At 56.5% G+C, this 20,558-nt stretch overlaps 1 protein-coding gene across 2 annotated transcripts in view; it reads left to right on the top strand.

Moving 5' to 3' along the window:
- The window catches only part of TKT (transketolase), a 28,598-nt gene extending 11,604 nt beyond the window's left edge, over window positions 1–16,994 (top strand). Inside the window, exons 3-15 of one of the 2 annotated variants that reach the window (XM_021068188.1) lie at window positions 2,730–2,847; window positions 3,611–3,724; window positions 4,645–4,742; window positions 8,380–8,571; window positions 10,328–10,446; window positions 11,636–11,829; window positions 12,525–12,689; window positions 13,701–13,857; window positions 13,996–14,126; window positions 14,704–14,787; window positions 14,896–14,989; window positions 15,963–16,085; window positions 16,720–16,994. In XM_021068188.1, coding sequence (XP_020923847.1) covers window positions 2,764–2,847; window positions 3,611–3,724; window positions 4,645–4,742; window positions 8,380–8,571; window positions 10,328–10,446; window positions 11,636–11,829; window positions 12,525–12,689; window positions 13,701–13,857; window positions 13,996–14,126; window positions 14,704–14,787; window positions 14,896–14,989; window positions 15,963–16,085; window positions 16,720–16,895 — 1,731 coding nt within the window. In that variant the 5' untranslated portion in view covers window positions 2,730–2,763 and the 3' untranslated portion in view covers window positions 16,896–16,994. 2 annotated transcript variants of the gene reach the window in all.

Below are 20,558 nucleotides of genomic sequence, written 5' to 3'. Positions count from 1 at the left end.
GGGAGCGTTCCTTCCTTTGCAATTTTTTGGAATAGTTTCAGAAGGATAGGTGTTAACTCTTCTCTAAATGTTTGGTAGAATTTGCCTGTGAAGCCATCTGATCCTGGACTTTTGTTGGAATTTTTTTTTTGTTTTTTGTTTTTTTGTCTTTTTGCTATTTCTTTGGGCCGCTCCCACGGCATATGGAGGTTCCCAGGCTAGGGGTCGAATCAGAGCTATAGCCACTGGCCTACGCCAGAGCCACAGCAACGCGGGATCCGAGTCGCATTTGCAACCTACACCACAGCTCACAGCAACGCCGGATCGTTAACCCACTGAGCAAGGGCAGGGACTGAACCTGCAACTTCATGGTTCCTAGTCGGATTCGTTAACCACTGTGCCACGACGGGAACTCCTGTTGGAAGTTTTTTAATCATAGTTTCAATTTCAGTTCTTATGATTGGTCTGTTCATGTTTTCTCTTTTGTCTTGGTTTAGCCTTGGAAGATTGTACTTTTCTAAGAATTTATCCATTTCTTCTAGGTCGTCTGCTTTATTGGCGTATGGTTGCTTGTAGTAGTCTGTTATGATCCTTTGTATTTCTCTGGTATCCATTGTAACTTCTCCTTTTCATTTCTAATTTTATTGATTGGAGCTCTCTCAGTTCATTTCTTCCCTCCTGCCTGCCCCATGGTCAGCAGGGGTCAGTGTTCCAGCTGCACATTAAGAGTTGGGGGTACTGAGGGGTGAGGCAGCTGGTAGGGGCTGATGGCGAGCTGGGCACTTTAAATGCATTGTGTTGGGGACTCCTGGATGCCTCCACACAGCATCCCATTTACAAGTGAGGAAGCTGAGCCTCAGGGAGGTGAAACACTTGGTAAAGTGCCACAGCCCTGCTGGTCCCCATCCCAGCCTGGGACACCTCACAGAGGGGTTCCCTGGAAGCCCTGGGGTGGGGTGGGGTGGGGCGGACATCTCATCCCTCAGGATCCCTTATTCTGTGTTTTTTTATTTAGCGGATATGAAGTTAGGGCCAACAGTGTGTCCAAGATGCAGGCTGTGGAAGAAATAAACATTGTAGGCTCACCCAACATGGGCCTCACAAGGAAGGAGTCAAAGTAACTAGTTTTCAACTTCTGGTGTCTCTTCCTGGCTGACCGACCTCCTCCACATGTGCTCTGCTCGGGCCACAGCGTGTCTCTGGCACATGCACCAGGTACTCGTGTCAGGGCCGCTTCTCCCTGAAGCCCCTTCCCAGGAGTCTCACCAGGTAGGCAGGGCCAACGGAGCCCTGTCCTGTGCCTGGCTGCCTTCTTCCTCTGGGAGCAGTGTGGCCTGCTGTCCACCCATCCCCTTCCCCCACGGTTCTCCTAACAAGGTCATGCCTTTTGGAACCAGGTTCCTCAGGGCCAGGGCTGTCCTTAGATGGGAAGGGCAGGAGGTCAGCCTGGCCGGTGTTGATGGGAATGTCCCCTGGCTGAACTCTCCGCTAGGGTCAAGGGAGTTGGGATCCTGCCCAGCGGGAAAAAGTTTCTCGTTTACATTTCCTCACCTCCCTCTTTCAGGTCTAGTGTCTTTCCCCATGACCAGGAGTTCGTAGAAATGGTTAAGTATAAGCCTGTGTGCTGGGGCTGAGGGTACTAAACCCGCATGGACAGTTCCGGATTTCTCTACTAATGCGTCTGCTCTGAGAGTGACTCACCCCTAACCGGGGCGGGGAGCCAGCTGGCAGGGGGAGGGAGGCCCGCGTGGAGTCCAGATGGTGCATGTGCCCTTGGATTTGGCAGTGGGCATGTCATAGTGTGAAGGGTCTCGGAGCAGCATCAGGGCTGCGCTGAGCTGCATGGATGGGGTGGCTGGGAGGCACGTGCCCTGAGGCTGACGAAACTAAGAGTCACCAAACCATGGACCAGAGGCTTTCAGGAATTACTCTTAAGTCCTGCCAGGAACCCCAGCCTCCTGGGACTGGGACTGGATCGAACAAGTGGGTCCTAAGAAACCTGAATAAGTCTCACCCCTCAGACATAATCCTGATACTTTCTCTGGTTAAGTCCTTTGCCAAGGAGCCATTCAAAAACTGCAGTGACTAAAACAAGAACCTAAAAGGGGAGGCGGCGGGGACTTGTCCTCACCACTGCAGGCCTGGAAGGGCAGGCTTTTGCTGCTGTCAGCTCTACCCCAGCCCTGGTCTCAGGAAGAAGGAAGTTTTATTTCTTCATGATTTTAGGCTGTGGAGAGGATAAGAAATTGCTTTGCCTTCTCAATTCTGTACAAAAGCATGGTTTCTGCTGGCTACACCCTCTCTCTCCAAATGCCCTTTGAAAGGCTGATGAGCAGCCCCTGTTCTTGGAGATCCCAAAGCCCCAGCTTTCCCCCTACCAGCCCTGGGAGAGTGAGTTGTCCCGACAGGTGGGCGAATCCTGCGCAGTCCCACCGAGGACTTAGTTCACAGGTCACAGAGCGGCCACCACAGTCTCGTGGACCCCTCTTCCTTTCTTACTCTGGTCCAGCCCAGAGTTCTTGAGTTACCCTGACTCTGGGGGTCCCTGGGAGGGTGCATCCCTCGTGCTGCCAGCACTGAGACCCTGTGCCACCCTCCACATGGCAGGAGCACATGGCTCTCTGACAAGCCAGGCCTGTGACTCCTTGGGACCTGCACCCCCAGGTGCCTGTCCGCAGGCCTGGGGTGAGCCCCGTAGGTCAGGAGTCGGGGTCTCTAATGCATTTGTCCCTCTCTCTCCTGGGCCACAGCCACCCAACGTCATGCTGCAGTGCTGCCGAGATCATGGCTGTCCTCTTTTTCCACACCATGCGCTACAAGGCCCAGGATCCCCGGAACCCTCACAATGACCGCTTTGTGCTCTCCAAGGTAAGAGGCCAGCACGCCGACCTTCACCTGGGGTTGGGGGTCACATGGGCCCTGGGGCCCTGTCTCCCGAGTATAAGCCCAGCCCTTCCCCACCCTTCCCCACCCAGGCTCCCTTTCTCCTTCCATGGCCCGCTCTGGCCTGACTCAGCTGGTAGACTTAACCCAGTTAAGGAAGAAAGGACTGAATTAGCAGAGGACAATGGAAGTGGTCTGGGTGTCCCACTCACTTTTGGTGTTGACAGGAGTGGAGTCCAGGCCTGGGGTATAGTAGCTTTGTGGTTCTGCATGTGTCTGCTGTGCTGGGACCCAGGCTGCTCCTGCTCCCTGCTGTGCTTTCTGCAGCAGGGTTGGGGATGGGGTGCCCTGACCCTCCCCCATGAGAGCCGCAGCCACAAACCCCCGAAATCCACCTGCAGTGAGGCCGGGCTCTGTGGCCTCTGGTCTCTCGGTGTAAGCATGGGAGCTTAGAAGTCTGTCCAAGTCGTCTCACATGCCAGAAACCAGGGATTAGGGCAGCCGGCTGCCTGCTGGGGTTTTGGCCTCGGCAGCCGCACAGCTGTACTCCCGCTGCACCTGTCCTAGGGCTTTTGCTCGGCCTTGGCTTTGGGAAGCTTGGGATGAAAGGAGGGAAAGTGGCCTTCACTTGCTTCTTTCCCTGAAAACCATCCCTTGGCTGGCAGGCTCTGCCAGGCCCCCCAGGTTTGCCATAGGGTGGGAACAGTTCCCTATCTGACCCTTCCTCCCCGCCACCCATCCCCCACAGGGCCACGCAGCACCTATCCTGTATTCCGTGTGGGCTGAAGCCGGCTTCCTGCCAGAGGCAGAGCTGCTGAACCTGAGGAAGATCAGCTCTGACCTGGATGGGCACCCTGTCCCGGTAAGCTCGCCCCACCAGGAGCCTCGCCAGGCCTCTGCCTCCACTTCCTGTTTCTCAAGGCGTGTGAGAAAGAGGGCAGGGCACCCGCTGAGGAGCTGAGGGTGTTAGAGGGCAGAGGAGGGTATTAAAGTGAGGAAGAAATGGAGTTCCTGTTGTGGCACAGCGGAAATGAACCCGACTAGGAACCACGAGGTTGTGGGTTTGATCCCTGGCCCTGCTCAGTGGGTTAAGGATCTGGCGTTACCGTGAGCTGTGGTGTAGGTCGCAGATGTGGCCCAGATCCTGTGTTGCTGTGGCTGTGGCTGTGGTCGCCAGCGTTTGTGATGAAGTGTGAGGCCTTTAAGACCCCAGCCCAGGGCTCCCTGGGTCGACTGTAGACAGGGCCTCTCCTCAAACACCAAACACCAGCTTCCCTTTCCCACTGGGCTCCCTGGCCAATTAGACACAGCTTGGGACTCGAGGTTCACCACGAGTCTCTAAGGTGGTTGCAGCAGGATTCTGGGACACCAAGGGAAGGGCCCTGGGGTGCTAATTCCTGCACCCTACGTTCCTGGGTTACCATGAAAACAGTCACACCCCATTTGGGCACCCACCAGGGCCAAATAATCAGTTTTGTCTTGAGGTCTCTGAACCACTGTAAGGTGGATAATGTGGGCTTTGTTTACAGATGAGGGAACTGGGGCCCAGAGAGATGCAGTGACCATAGGCCTCGCAGCTCGCTGGTGGGCAGAGCTGGTGTTTGAGCCAGGCCCACGATTACTGCTGTAGGGGAGTGGAAGTCATACTGTGCCTTCTGCAGACCTGTCTGCACCCTTCCCCATCCCGGGTGGGGTGTGGCTATATGCCCCCTGGGCCAGGATCCTAGCAGGTGGTTCTGAGAAGCACTGCCTGTGCCTAACTGTGGCTCTCTGTCCTGACAGAAACAAGCTTTCACTGATGTGGCCACCGGATCCCTGGGCCAGGGCCTTGGGGCCGCTTGTGGGATGGCCTACACAGGCAAATACTTCGACAAAGCCAGGTAATACTTCCCCTCCCCGTCCCCACCTGTGATGAATTGGGGAGGGGTCCTGGTGGCCCAGTCTTACCCACCTCCCCCAAGTACCTCCTCGTGCCTGGGGGCTGAGTAGAAACGGAGTAATATTTGAGAGCATTTTTGGCCTGAGGCTGGTACCAGGACCAGCCCCCTTTGCAGATGAGGAAACAGCTCAAAAGAGGGAAGGGATTTGCCCAGAGTCCCCAGATAGGGACCAGCAGGGCCAAGTTTGCATCCAAGCCATGTGCTCTCTGGCCAGAATGCTCTGGTTCAGGAGTTTCCATGTTGTCCCCAAGCCAAGCATCTGGACCCTGGAAGTCTCAAAAGGCGCCACCTTTCAAGGCCCGAGTCCCATGAGCCCAGGCCCGAGGTACTCACTTGTTCTGGTTTTAGGTCTCCCTGAGCCCCTCCTATCAACCAGGAAAGAAACAGACACTGGAAAGCGTGGCTATGGAGCAGCCTGTGCAGAGAGGTTTGCTGCTCCAGCACTGGGCAGTCTGGGGGAGGCCTCTCTCGAGGCAGTTTGGCTACACGGCTATTCACTGTGGCCTGCAGACAGGTCTCTGTTGCGGGATGAGGGGGGGGGTTGGCTATAGGCTTATCAAGAAAAGCACTGATCAGGTGGTTTCTTGATAGGGTTTCACCTTGATAAGGCCCCTACGGACTAAGTGGTGACATGCATACAGTTACCCCTCTCACAGATGGGGGGGCTGGGGGAAGATGCTTGTCTAGTGTCGGAGGCAAGGTTTGAACCCAGGGCACACATCCAGAGTCCCCAGGCTGCCCCAAGGGGTTCAAGGGGAGCACAGGGAGCCCTATGGCTGGGAAGATGCCTAGAGGAGAGACCGAGGGAGCCTGACCAATAGGTGGCTGTGGCCAGGGTGGTCTTAGGGGCCACTGAGGACATGTGGCTGCAGGGAGCCTAACTGGATGCTCCACCCCAGTGAGCACCTACTGTGTGCAGGGGGGGTGGGCCCTGAGACAGCTCTCCAGAAGATGAGTGGGCCTCTGCAGTCTTCCAGGCTCACAGCCTATGTCAGAGCATTGGCCTTCATCCCTGGCTGGGCTCTGGGGCCAGGCTCAGCTACATCCAGAAGTTTGTCATCATGAAGTGAAGGAAATCACAAAGAATGGGATGTATGTTTAAGAGTATTTTATTTGGCACAGAACCAGAGCTGTGAGTTAATTATTCCCTACAGTTGCTTGAAGTAATTCCTTGTGAAGGGTCATTTCCTGACCCGAACGTAATCGAACAGGCCTGTGTAGGAACAAGGTTTAGCAGGGGTTGGCTAAGGCTCAGGTCTTGGCTGTTCCTCGCAGTTGAGGGAGTTATCAGGCTGCGTCAGCTGCCAGAGGTAGTCCTGAGAGAGCAGATCCAGTCTCCAGCCATCAACCAGGGAGCACACATCAAACTGGCTCTTCCAATTCTCTCTCTCTCTCTTTTTTTTTCTTTGCTTTTTAGGGCCACACCTGCAGCATATGGAGATTCCCAGGCTAGGGGTCTAATCGGAGCTGTAGTTGCCGGCCTATGCCAGAGCTATAGCAATGCGGGATCCGAGCTGTGTCTGCAACCTACACCACAGCTCACGGCAACAACGAATCCTTAACCCACTGAGTGAGGCCAGGGGTTGAACCTGCAACCTCGTGGTTCCTAGATGGGTTCCTTTCCACTATGACAGGAACTTCTCCATTTCTCTTTCAAATCATTTTTTTTAATTATAAAAACGCCTGCTCACCTGAAATATGGGAATGCATTAAAACGATACAAACCCTTTTCCTTACTCTTAAGCACCCCCACCCTCTGCCATTATTTCTTCCATGTTATTGTGTATGTATGTATAATCCTAAGTTTTTAGGCAATTTTACCTATGCTTTTTAGAAAAATCCGAACATCGTGAACCATTTTCTCACACTGTGAAGAGCTAGTTTTAATGGCTGCCTACTGTTCCGTCTTATGAGGAAGCTGTAGCATGTTTAGATAGGCTCTTATTGGATATTTGAGGTGGTTTCCCAACCCCTATCCCAGCAGACAAATGTTAGCATCTCTTCTCTTCATGATACCTTAGTCTGGGCATTTGTAGCACTCACTCAAAAGCAAACAGCTGCAGGCAGTATGCAGCCTCAGGGTTTGCCCCAGCTTCTGCAGGGCCCCCTTTCCTATGCACAAGCCCCACCCCCATTGTCGCCCCAGGACGCGAGGCTGCCCTCCTGACCTGAGTCTGGGGCTTCGCTGGGACGCCTCAGCCCTAGTCCAACTTCCTTGGAAGTGGGTGTGGGCTTGGGATCGCAGCCAGTCGGCTTCCCTCCAGGCTCAGCCCCATCAGGTTAGTTTGACTAAGTCGCTGCTCTGCCACACCCCACCTCCTGCTGTGTCCCTGGGCCCTCTTGCAGCCTGCGGGCCTTGATTTCAGATACACCTCTGAGTGTGGGCTGTTGGGACCTGCCCCTGGCTAGGGGACCAGTGGCCTGGCCCGCAGGAGGCCTTGGAAGGGAGTGCACAGCACTGGCCTGGCAGGGAAAGGGTGCGGCGGGAGCCCTCCCTAACCCGAGGCCTGCAAGGGTGCTGAGTCATGCTGACAACGCCTAGCCGTCCCGCCTCTCCTCCAGCTCCTCCTGCCCTGCCATAGGGAGGCTTGGAGGCCCAACCGCCTCAGCTGCCAGTAGCTGAGTCTGAGCCATCCAGGCACCACCCTCACTCCCTGGGGTCACGCAGCTAGATGCTGGGCAGGGAGAAGAGGGTTTCCACGTTCTGCCCCCCACCATGTGCAGTCCTAGGCAGCAGAGGTGGACGGTCTAGGCTGGGCCGCCAGGCCGGTGTTTGAATCCTAGCTCAGCTAATGACCTTCAGATAAGTCTCGTGTCTTTGTCCTGTTTCCTTGTCTTGTGGTTTGGGGAATAACAATGGCACTTACCTTCCTGAGAGGGTTACTCAGCACTAAGCAGAGGTGGGGCTGGGTCAAGGTCCCTGAACTGGTCTCCTTGCCTCCAGCCTCACCGCCTGGCTCCTCCTTGGCCTAGGAAGGTTCTGTTCCTGGGTGATTTATCAGTGCTTTTTCTGCCGTGTTCCAGTGCCTTTGCAGCAGTCCTGGCTGTCTGTGCTGAGGGCAGGAGATGGCCCCTGGGGTGGAGAAAGCTCAGGCTCAGGGCAGGAACCAGCCCCAGAACCTTGGGAAGGGTCATCCTACGAGGCACCTGCTCCCACCACAGACCCGGCCCTCGCATCCCTTCATTAGTGCTCACCCCTCCCTCTAGCATGCCTCTGGCCTGCCTGCCTAGCCCAGCCTCCTCCCCAGCCCAGCTCCTTCTAGCAGAAGGGTCCCCCTGTCCCTCTAGCCCACCTGATTCACGGTGGGGCGGAAAGCGTGAATGGTCACCACTTTCTTCATGCCCTGACAACCCCGGTTTCCTGGGTCTTATTGGCCAGACCGTTGTCATTTCCAAGCTCGCTTTTCTTGGCAGCCAGTACTACTTTCTGGAGCTCCCAACAGCTTCCTGCACAGCCATTTCCTTGGGGGGGATGTGGAATTGGGGTGGCATGGCTGATGCGTGTGGCTGCTCCCTTCTGCAGAGGGACAAGGCCCAGGTGAGGGTCCAGCCTCTAACCACGCCTCTTCTCTTGCAGCTACCGCGTCTATTGCTTGCTGGGAGACGGGGAGCTGTCAGAGGGCGCCGTGTGGGAGGCTATGGCCTTCGCGGGCATCTACAAGCTGGACAACCTTGTCGCCATTCTTGACATCAACCGCCTGGGCCAGAGCGACCCCGCCCCGCTGCAGCACCAGATGGATGTCTACCAGAAGCGCTGCGAGGCCTTTGGGTACGTCAGGACCATGGCCTGAGCACCTTCCTGGCTTGGGAGACCTCTGTGCCAGAAGCTCTGCAGGTGCAGGGGCTGAGGCCAGATGTTGAGCCCCATCCAAAGGAGGTCTCCCTACAGCGTTTGACTCGGGGGGCATTTGGACTTAAAGTGGCCACCTTGCCTGCCACCGTGGATTTGTGGGCTGAGGCCCAGCTCTAGGCAGGTTCCTTTATTTGCACTTTGGGTGAAAGGACAGCCCTCAGAGCCTCTGTATTATCTCATATATCCTCGTTCTTGGGTGAGGACGGAGGAGGTGCTTGCTATGAACCAGGCTTGCTCGCTGTGGAGCTTTTGTAGGGTTTGAACCTCAGCCAGCCTGGTGAGGAGGAGCAGGCCCCTCTCCTAGGGAAAAGGGAGATAGGCTTTTCCAATTTCTCCCCTGGGCCTTGGATGGTTGAGTTCAGAGTCACCTGTTACAATACAAGGAGGCTTGTCTGGGTGGGTGTCAGCCAGAGAGGGCCACACCTTGGTGTCCATCCCTCATCCCAAATACAAGCTGCTCTACTGTCAGAGCTCAGGCCCCCAGGCACAGCCTCTGCCGATAGGACTGGAGGGCTCTGGGCTGCAGCTGCTCCAGGCTCTGAGAGCCTCCAAGCCCACCCTTCACAGACGAGCCAGTGACCAGGGAAGGTCGAGGTGGGTGCAGTGCTGGTCACACAGCAGACACAGGGCTGCTATCTCTGAGTTTATAGAGGGAGAGAATAAAGAGAGGAAAGAGTCTCTGTTGGACAGAGGAGGAAATAGACACACCTCCCCAAGGCCACATCAGGTTGGGAACCTAGAGTATAACCCCAGTAGCATCCTTGGGTCTGTGTCCGCAGACTTGTGGCTCTGACATCAGGTTCCTTCAGTCCTGCCTTTATCACTAGCTTGCTTTGTGACTTGGGTAGGTTACTCTCAGTTTACTTGTCTATGAATGGGGCAAAACAGGCTTACATGGGTTATTATGTGGTCAGCCCTATGCCTGTGGAGTACCAGTGGGAGCTGCTACTTCTATTACTATTAATCTGCCAAAAAGAGTCCCAAAAGGTATTGCCTTAAAGGGAAAGGCTCTTACCTCTGAAAGTTTAACAGTATGGCTCATGTCAAACAAGTTTCTAGCACCATGTCCAGCATCTATAGAGTGATAGGATGTGTCCCTAAATAAAAATTGGACAAAAAATTCATCAAGAATCTAATAGCAGGAGCTCCCACTATGGTGTAGCGGGATCAGCAGTGTCTCTGCACCTCCAGGACACAGGTTCAATCCCTGGCCTGGCACAGTGGGTCATAGGATCCAGTGTTGCTGCAAGTGTAGTGTAGGTTGTGGCTCAGATCTGATCCCTGGTGTGGAAATTACATCTGCTGTGGCCAAAAAAGAAAAAAAAAAAAGAATCTAATAACAGATTCTAGATCCCCAGAGCATTGTCCCAAAAGCAGCTTTGTGTAGGAAATGAACAGCTCAGGAATGAAAGACAGTAAGTGAACTAGGCTTTGCCTTACTTAGGAAAGGGGTGGGGGGGGGGATCTGTTCAAGGGCAAACCAGAAGGAAGTAAAACACTGTGAAAGGAGAAAATTAAACCACAATTGGAAACAGGCAGGTTTTAGGTGTCCCAACTCCTCCAGCTGTTTTCCTGGTCACAGCCATGCGGTGGCACAAGGGCAGGCCTTTCCCCAGGACCACCCCCCAGTCCCCCCAGGCCTCAGCCCTCATGCCCTCCTCTCCGCCCCCAGCTGGCACGCCATCATCGTGGACGGACACAGTGTGGAGGAGCTGTGCAAGGCCTTCGGGCAGGTCAAGAACCAGCCGACAGCCATCATCGCCAAGACCTTCAAGGGCCGAGGCATCACAGGTCCGTACGTGCCAGCCTTTCTCCCTACCCCCACCAGGCTTGTGCCCTGTGGCTGACTGAAGAGGTGGGGCTTCCAGGGAAGGGGGCGTGACTCTGAGACCTGTGGCTGGGAAAGAACCAGCCAGCCCCTTGCTTCCTCAGTGGACTGCGTCCAGGACAGGGGCTCTGGTCCTCCTCCCTGAGGTGCCTCGGTGGGCAGCGTGGCTGAGCCAAGAGTTCCACCCTGGTTGGCTGGTCTCAGCGGGAGACATGTATAGACGGGAGGTCCAGGCTTGGGCTCTAGGCCCTCAGGGCTGGGATGGCCCTCTCCCCTTGTAAAGATGGGGAGACAAGGTTAGAAGTGGCCAGGGATGGGAGTTCCTATTGTGGCTCAGTGGAAATGAATCCGACTAGTATCCATGAGGATGCAGGTTCAATCCCTGGCCTTGCTCAGTGGGTCTGGGAATCCAGCGTTGCTCTGATCTGTGGCAAGGGTCACAGATGCGGCTGGAATCGAGTCGCCAGGGATACAGTGAGTCTGGCACTAGCGGGGATAACTGCACGCTCTGTGCCGGCTTCACTGTGCCTGATGCCCAGCTGTCCCCCTGCCAACCCAGGGGTCACGTCCCCACTGCCTATGTGGGTTTGGGGTAAATGAGGACATTCAATGCTATCTGGGGAGAGGTTCACAGCTCTGGGAGCCTCCTGGGACGGGGCTCTAGGATATTGTCAGTCTTGGTGCTGCTGCCTGACACGCTTCCTTCGGGTAGGATCTGGAAATCCCACAGGTTCTGGAGGCTGCCTGGGAGGTGTGTCCTTGCTCTCTCCAGGCTGTGGTGACATCTGAGGTGACCTCAGAGGAGAGGAATATTAAGCCTCAGTGGTCCCCACACAGCAAGGCGCCATGGCAGGGATGCCCCTGGGGGCTTATGGAGCCTGGTCTGAAGCTCACTGGTGATCGGTGACCTTGGCAGCTCTCGCCCCACCCTGGTCCTCAGCTTCTCCTCCTACTTACCCCACAGACTGCATGTGATTTTCCAGCAGACCCCACTCTGCAGGCTCGGGGTTGGGGAGCGGGGTGGAGAATGGGATGGGCATGCCCCCTCGCCACTGGAGCTCCTGGAGGACTGCGCCCCTCCCAAGCAGCCTCCTGGCCCTCTGGGGGCTTTCCCCTTACCTGTCCCTCTGCCCTCCCGGGTTGCCCCCACAGGAGTAGAAGATAAGGAGTCTTGGCATGGGAAGCCCCTCCCCCAGAACATGGCTGATCAGGTCATCCAGGAAATCTACAGCCAGATCCAGAACAAAAAGAAGATCCTGGCCACTCCACCGCAGGAAGACGCCCCCTCAGTGGACATCACCAACATCCGAATGCCCACGCCACCCAGCTACAAAGTTGGGGACAAGGTACTCCGTTGGGCCTCTTTTTTGGACTGGCTGGGCTGAGGTGGCAGTGGTTGCCTGACTTCCAGAGGGCAGGGCCGGGAAAGAGGGGACACATTAGTTCAGGGTGAGGAGGAACCCTGAGATGTTGCTCCTGCCAGTTCTTCATGGGGAGAGCCAGCTCTGGATGTAGTTACCTGGAGAGGCCCAGGGAGGGCAAGGGATTTGCCCATAGTCACACAGCAGGCCATTGGCAGCACTGGGGCCAGAGTCCCCCAGCCCTGGTCCATCTTGGCCTTGGCCCATGCTCAGGACTTGTTCCATGTCTGGCCTGGCTGGCTCCAGTCCCTCCCCCGTGTGGCCCCATCGATGCCACCCACCAGGCTTTCTGACTCCCAGGCCCTGAGCACAGAGTGGGGCAAGTTCAGAGACCTCCTTTGTGAGGCTGCGAGGTAGGGGTGTTAGAATGTCTTTTGCAGCTCAGATGATTGACAACTGGGCTGGGGAAAGGGGCTGCAAGAACCTCCCAAGACATTCGTTGTACAAGTTCACCTTGGCAACTTTGTAAAAGTTTCCACAGGGCCAGATGCTGCTAGGCTTCCTTTTTCCACCTCTGTTTTTTGTCAGCTTTTCCTCCCTGGGAGCTCTGGCCCAGAGGCTGAGCAGGCTTCAGGCTACACACCCACCGGCTGGTCAGCCTTCCGTTCTCCTCCTTACAGATAGCTACCCGCAAGGCCTACGGGCAGGCCCTGGCCAAGCTGGGCCACGCCAGTGACCGCATCATTGCCCTGGACGGGGACACCAAGAATTCCACCTTCTCAGAGCTCTTCAAAAAGGAGCACCCAGACCGCTTCATTGAGTGCTACATCGCCGAGCAGAACATGGTGGGTGTGGGGCTGGGTTTCAGCCCCGCTGCTCCTTTGAGCAGCTGTGTCGGCAGTGCCAGGAGCCTGCTAGGCCCCAGGAACTACCACCCGGCATTGACCCTTGGCCTCGAGTGTCGGGGGAGGGGCGTGTGTGAAAGCTGGATGGGTGCCAACAGGGGAGCTGGATGGGGCTGCAGGTGCACGTGGGCCAGGCTGTGTGGTCAGGCTTTCTTGGGGGGTAAGGAGCCCTCCAGCTGGAAGGGCAGGTGGATCCGGGAGGCTAGAACTCAGAGTCAGCTGAGCCCTTCTGGATGAGGCGCTGGCCCTTGCCACCCTGTGGAGCACAGAAGACTCTGGGGGCCCCTGACATGCACACAGCCGGATTAGCAGCCCCATGTCAGGAAATGAGATAGGGAACGATGTTTTTTTTCTGTTTTTCAAAATACCTGTTCCTTTGGGCCAAGGAGCCAGACCTGGCCAGTAGACCCCTAGGGACCGGGAAGCTTCCTCCTGGTGAACCTGAAGTTGTCTCTGGCTTCTGGAGGGTCCAGGCTAAGCCGGCAGGGCATGGGGGCTGGGGCAGCCCAGCTGCTGGGGAGGGCTCCCATCAGCTGGTGGGTTTCAGGGCCAGGGAGGCAGCATCGATTTGGAACCCGTGCCAGCCCTTGGTGCTTCTGGGCCAGGATTTGGGGCCAGGAGCCTCTGTGGGCAGCAGAGGAGTTGGGAGGGGCTGGTCTCTGCAGAGGCTGATGGTGGAGGGGGCTTGTAGAGGCCTGGGAAGGATGCCCGGCCCTGCCCAGGCTGAGGAGCCTGCTCTGTGGACGGCTTTGCTTGTTGCTAGAAAAGTGTGCCCGGGAAAATGATTTTCAGAGAACTCGAAAGGTTTATTTCAAGTCAGAGGACTTTGGAAATAGACTAGAGTCCGTGGACACCCAGCATCACTTGCAAGGGCCAAGGAGAAATTGACACTTGTCAGGATAACAGCAGCCTCTCCCTCCTCGGGGCCAACACCACCCACTCTGCCCCCAGGTGAGCATCGCCGTGGGCTGCGCCACACGCAACAGGACAGTGCCCTTCTGCAGCACGTTCGCGGCCTTCTTCACACGGGCCTTCGACCAGATCCGCATGGCGGCCATCTCCGAGAGCAACATCAACCTCTGCGGCTCCCACTGTGGCGTGTCCATCGGTGAGCGGGGGCCAGGGCCGGGGCGCTTGTTACCTGTGACGTCCCTGGACCTTCTGGAACTTGGGGGCGGGGGGGTGAGGCCAGGAACCCGTTGCACAGATGGGGTCTTAATTCAGCCCATCCTTTCCCACACCCCAGGGGAAGATGGGCCCTCCCAGATGGCCCTGGAAGACCTGGCCATGTTTCGGTCTGTCCCCATGTCAACTGTCTTTTACCCAAGCGATGGTGTGGCTACAGAGAAGGCAGTGGAATTAGCAGCCAATACAAAGGTAGGTCACAGGGCTGTGCTTTCTGCACCGGCAGCTAGCCCTTCCATAGAGGATTGGGAAGGGAGGCCAGCATGCAGGCCTAGAGCTTGTCCTTTGCTGCACCAGAATGGTGTCCCCTGACCTTGGCCCCGGTGTTATAGCCTGGAGGAGTTAGACAGGGAAACCAAAATACACACCACCCTTGCTTCTGCGGGGCAGACACTGCTAATTGCTCACCACGCTCTTTCCCCACTGAGCATCCTGGCAGCCCTTGCCAATCTGGCTATTGATGCCTATCTGCCCTCCCGTGGGTTGGATTCTCCAAGACAGAAGGAGCTGAGCAGTGTGGTAACCGAGACCAATGGTGGCCTTGACCTGAGTACTGCATGGTTCATGTTCCGCTGCCCGAGGGCAGGGACGGGCCACAGGGGAGCGGCCTCTCTGGGAGGCCAGTCCGCCTGATGGAGCGGTCATCTTCCCTCTGGGGCTTGGGGCTGGTGCTCTCTTCAGAGGAATGTTTGGAGGGGCACATGCTGCAAAGGCTCCTAGAGGCTGGATGTGCTACATCCCGAAATCCTTAGTGACTGTTTCACTCCAGGGTATCTGCTTTATCCGGACCAGCCGCCCAGAAAACGCCATCATCTATAACAACAACGAAGATTTCCAAATTGGACAAGCCAAGGTCAGTGCGGTTTATGCCCCAGTGAGACCCCGCAGGGTGAGCCCAAGGTTGGGGACCCACCCTAGGCCACCAGTCTGAGCCTCACTGGCACCCCCCTGCTGCCCCCAGGTGGTCCTGAAGAGCAAAGATGACCAGGTGACCGTGATCGGGGCTGGGGTGACCCTGCATGAGGCCTTGGCCGCTGCTGACCTGCTCAAGAAAGGTAAGAAGGGCGAGCGAGGTGCAGTCGGAAATGGGGCGCTGCTTGCAGACCAGGCCTTTTGTGAGCACGAATCTCACCTACCTCAGCGATGAGAGCATGAATGCAGGCCAGGCTTGGGGCACTTACTGGGCACCCAGCATGGTGGCCAGGACCAAGGGCCTGGAGCCTGCCAGGGTGTTATTCCACGTCCCTGTCTCCCTCTCCACGCTGGAGGTCCCACCACCTTCCCCGGGGGCTGTCCTGAGGATTTAACAGATGTGACTGGGCATTATTATTATTATAGCGAGCTCACAAGGGTGGGGAAGACAGGCGTTGGCCTCCCTGCGTAGAATCCCAACCAGCACCACAGTCCTGCCTGAGCACGCAGGGGAGGGTGGCGTCCTGAGGAAAAGGACCTCAGGTGTGAGTAGGGACTGCATCTCAGGCAGAAGAAACAAAGCTCTGAGGAGCTGGGGGAGGGCCGGGACAGGAGCAGGTAGGCTGGGGTCTGGGGAGAGGGCTTGAAGGGGGCCTGGCAGCGTGACCTCCTGAATTGACGGCCCCGGCTCCCCCACCACCACCCACAGGGCCTTGCCTTACCTCGGGTCAGGCCCTTGGAGGAGCCTCCCCTGTGACTTCCTCTTATCTTCAAAGACACCCAGGAGGACACAGGAAAGCTCCCGGGCAGCCCAAAGGCCGAGAACCAGCAGCCCCGGGCGGGAGGGAGAGAGGGGCGTCCTCTGCCCTGAGGCCAGCTGCTCCTCAGTGAGGCCAGGGAGGCTCCCGGGAGGGGAGGACACAGCCCCACACAGCAGAGGAGGGGATGAGCCATCGAGGGCGGGCAGGCACAGCGGGCACAAGGGGACAGCTGCTCTGGACAGAAGCAGGCTGAGCTCGTTTCGGTGTGACAGGCCACCCCTCAGGGTACCCAGCAAAGACCCCACAGGGCTCCCTGCTCCTTCCCCTCAGCCCACTGCTGCTTCTCTCCTCACAGAGAAGATCAACATCCGTGTGTTGGACCCTTTCACCGTCAAGCCCCTGGACAGGAAGCTCATTCTCGACAGTGCCCGTGCTACCAAGGGCAGGATCCTCACCGTGGAGGACCACTACTACGAAGGTGACGGGCCTGGGCCAGAGAGCAGGGCCTTGGGGCCCAGCGTCTCCTCTGCCAGGAGGGGGGCTGCCGCCCAGGGAACCCAGAGCAGCTGGGACTTGGCCTCTTACTAGAACTCTGGAATGGCTCCTTGGAGCCCCTGCCCAACCCAGGAAGCCCGTGAAGGTTGCAGCCTGGCTAAGAACACAGGGTGGCCCCTGAAGTAGTGAAAAGTGAAGGCTGCTACACACATTAGATGGGGGAGGCAACACAGATTTGTCTTTTAAGGGTTTGTCACCAAGCCACCCTGCACGAGCACCCCCCCGCCTCCTCCACGGCAGGTCCGCTCTGGGGAAGAGATGGGCTTAGGCCCTGAGGTCAAGTGCAGATGCTCTGGGTGCAGCTGCCTAGAGCACAGGGTGAAAAACTATGCAGAGGCCACGTCTGGGCTTATGAAGAGGATACGTACTGCAGTTGGTGACATCTGCTCTGGCTATAGGCGTGGGGCAGGGCAGTGTATGTGCCAACCCCCGTCCTTGGGGGACGACAGAATAAACTCAGACTGATTGCAGGTGGGGGGCAGCCAGGGGCTCTGGGGACCCACCCACTGCTCACCCTGAGGGTGCATCACCTGACTCACCTCCTTTCCTTTGTCCAGGTGGCCTAGGTGAGGCAGTGGCTGCTGCAGTGGTGGGTGAGCCTGACGTCACTGTCACCCGCCTGGCTGTCAGCCAAGTGCCAAGAAGCGGGAAGCCCGCGGAGCTGCTGAAGATGTTCGGCATCGACAAGGACGCCATCGCGCGAGCCGTGCGGGGCCTGGTCACCAAGGCCTAGGGAGGGCTCGGGGTGCAGCGTGGGAGTTCTCCACATTCCTGGGTGTGTGCAGAGATATACTGAGGGGACTGCCAAATAAATGTTTTGAGAAAAATAAAATTGGCCCCAGAAACATCTTTTCTTTGTGATGCAGCCAGTGCTGGTTCAGGGGCAGAAGGATGGAGGGAAAGGGGGAGGTTGGCACGTGTGATTTGAGGCCTTCTGCCATCATCCCTCCCAGGGCCCAGCATCTGCCCTCAACCACCAGAGCTGCTGCTCCTGCTTCCCAAGCACCACCGGGTGACATGTACCCGCAGCCCACTTTCCAGCCCAGAGCTGGAAAACCAGAGCTGCGGGGAGCTGCCTCACAGCCAGATGTGGTCAGATGTCTCCTGGGGTAAGGAGGGCACCTGCTTATTGTCCCAGCTCCTTCCTACACCCACCTAACCAACAACTTCAGAGAAGCAGAAGGAAACAGGGCAGCCCCATCCTGGGGGAGAAGGTAGCTCTCCGGTTGGCATCAGTACTTCAGGTAGCAGGTCCAGCTCCTACCAGGCACCACAGACCACAAGTCTTCCATCTCAAGTTGGCCTGCTCTCACCTCGTGAAAATGCAGGTTTCTGGGCCTTGCCTGGGATCAGCTATTTTACAGCTGGCCCAGGAGCTTCTGCTCACACTTAGGGAACTGGGTGGGCCCAATTTCCGTCCCCTGCCTGCTGCCTGTTCCTGTTCCCTCACGCCTGTGACCACAACTTATTTCTCCCCTGCTACCTGGACTCAGAGCTGGGATTAGAACCTGGGTCTGACTCCAGAGACGTAGGGCTCAGCTAGGGTAGGTCTTGCTCGTAGCCAAATATATGAAACCTTATCTCGGCCTAGGACAAACTGATTCCAGGAAAGAGGGCTGAGTGCTCCCAGCCACCATGCGCTTCCTAGGAAATTATCCGAGTCCTCGGGGAAGATGAGATACACATTTGACCACCAAACAACCTGCACAGTATGAACCAGTCACACCCACAGTCAACAAGCTGCCACTCACAAAGCTACTCAGCCAGGTCTGTCTGGACCAGGGTCTGCATGCCTGTGTTTGACACCAATTCCAGAGGGTGCCAGGAAGAGCAGGGGTGGGGAGGATGCCTGGGCCAGGGCTGCTCAGCCTGCTTCCTCCCTGGAAGGTGAGGTCAGGACTGGTTCCAGGGACTGCAGGAAGTGGTAGGGAACAGAAGGGGAGAAGGCAAGACTTGTCTCCCTCCTTGGAACCAGTGGGGTGGGGGAAACAGGATAGCACTCACCAGAGCTCTGGATCCTGACATAACCATGATGTCTCTTCCTGTATAATCCAAAATAAAGACGACAGTAAATCAATAAAAGAAAAGTAAGGAAATTCGCTAAGGTCTGTAAGCAGCAGCCTGGCGCAGCAGGGAGCTGAGGGGTGGTAGACGCCACCTGGTGGTAATCCACGGTACTGCAGTACCAAAGTGGGGCTGAGATAGGGAGTGGGGCAGGGGCTGTTGTCCGTTGTCCAAACTCTGGGCAGCAGCCAGCCAGGAACACTGAGTGGGAGGTGAAGGTGATTTTACTGAACACCTCCTACAAGCCAGTGCTTTGTGTGTATGCATCTAATTAGCCTGCCCAACTGAATCATCCCCATCTTACAGATGAGGTAGAACTGAGCCTCAGAGGGGACACCAGTAACCCCAGCCCAGTGAGTAATGGACAGAGATGGATTTGGAACCTGGGTCTCTCTGACTCCAGAGATCTAAGCCTCTGCATCCGACTGTCCCTCAGCCCCTGAAGAAGGGACTGGGAGTTACCCCTGTGGCTCAGCAGAAAATAATCCAACTAGTATCCATAAGGACGTAGCTTCGATCCCTGGCCTCACTCAGTGGGGTAAAGATCCAGAGTTGCCTTGAACTGTGGTGTAGATCACAGATGCAGTTTGGATCCTGAGTTGCTGTGGCTGTGATATAGGCTGGCAGCTGCAGCTCCAATTCGACCCCTAGCTTGAGAATTTCGACATGCTACAGGTGTGGCCATAAAACGACCAAAAAAAACAAAAACAAAAACAAAGGTGGGGGGCTTCTATAGCTGGAGTCCTGGAGAAGGACCTCGGGTCCTGCAGGGCAATGGCCATGGGGAGTATGGAGGGAGCATCCAGGAGCTTGGATTCTGCACATCTGTCAGCAAAGTTTCCTGTGGTCCTTGCAGCCTATAGGCCCATGCAGAGAAGTATCTAGAGGCAAAGGGTAGGACAAGGGCACCTGAGCCTTGGGCACAGCGAAGGTGGAGTAGGCCTGCTGGGCTTGTCCATATGTATCAGTCATGGCCCCAAGGACCTGGGTGTCCCAGGCTAAACCAAGCAGAGGGACAGGAGGCAGCTGCCCTCCCACCCCAGCCTGTCTGGCTTCTCAAAAGCCCACACAGGAGAAGACAAAGGCCTTGGCCAGCAGGCCCTTGGGGCTTAAATAGGATATGGAGGGAGTGACAATACTCCCAAGGCCCCAGACCCAGTCCAGGGACACAGGAAATTGGGACATTTAGGGATGCAGAGCCCATGATGAGCCCTTGAAATCACGTCTCCTCCCTTTTGCTAAGAAGATGGCATAAAACATGCCTGGTAAACCATGTGCAGAAAGCCCAGTCAACTGGGGCCTCATGGGAGCCCAAGAAACCCATCATTTCCCCTTTAGCCCTTGGTCAGGACCAAGTGCCCAAGGCTCTGCTCCGCCTCAGCTCCCAGCCATCCAGCTAGACCTCATGGCTCAGGCAGCTGAGTGGAAGGGCAGCTGCAGGGCCCCACGACACACTCCTGGGACAAGCGAAGGGCCTCCCAGCCCCAGCAAGACCAGTTTTCTTTTTCTTCCTTTCTCTATTTCTCTTTTTTGACCATCCCACTGCACATGGAGCTCCTGGGCCAGGGATTAGATACAAGCCACAGCTGAAATCTAAGCCATAGCTGCAGCAACACCAGAAGCTTAACCCACTGTGCCGGGCCTGGGATCAAACCTGCATCCCAAGACACTGCCGATTCCATTGCGCCAGAGCGGGAACTCCGAAAGACCACTTTTCTTCACATCACCCCGCAGCCACACATGTGTCACGGCTATAGGAATGAGGGGCACCCTGGGGACACGTCAGTCCTCAAGCTGTTGGAGAGAGGCCAAGCCAGATGAGCCTGACAAAGGGGCGGGCAGGGCAGGGGGCACCACACAAACTTCCACAGGCCCAAACGCTCTGATCTAGCAGGTCTGGTTCTGATCCCACCTCCACAGCTCTCCACCCTGTGCCATCTTCCCAAACCTCAGTTTCCTCATCTGTTAAATGGAAACAATGACATCATCCCCTTAAGGATGCTGAATGAAATAGGGAGGAAGTATTGTCGTTAGCAAAGTGCCAGGAGAGGAGGGCTCAGAGGACAGCTGTGATTCCTAACAAGGCACAGGCAGGGGCCCCTGGTAGAGTGAGTGCCATCTGGCACTGAGCTGTGTGGCTACAGTGCTTGAGAAGCATAGGGTTCTGCCTGCAACAGCCCAAGCTGCTTTTTTAACAGCTTTATTGAGACAGAATTCCTATGCCATACAATCCACCTATGTATGGAAATCTACAAGTCAGTGGGTCTTCGTACACTCAGATGCATGCGATCATCACCACCATCGATCACAGAGGATGTCATTATCCCCAAAA

Source organism: Sus scrofa, chromosome 13, assembly GCF_000003025.6.
Source record: "Sus scrofa isolate TJ Tabasco breed Duroc chromosome 13, Sscrofa11.1, whole genome shotgun sequence".
Classification (NCBI taxonomy): Eukaryota; Metazoa; Chordata; class Mammalia; order Artiodactyla; family Suidae; genus Sus; species Sus scrofa.
The sequence above is the reverse complement of the archived record's forward strand: the minus strand, read 5'-3'. Positions and strand labels throughout refer to the sequence as shown.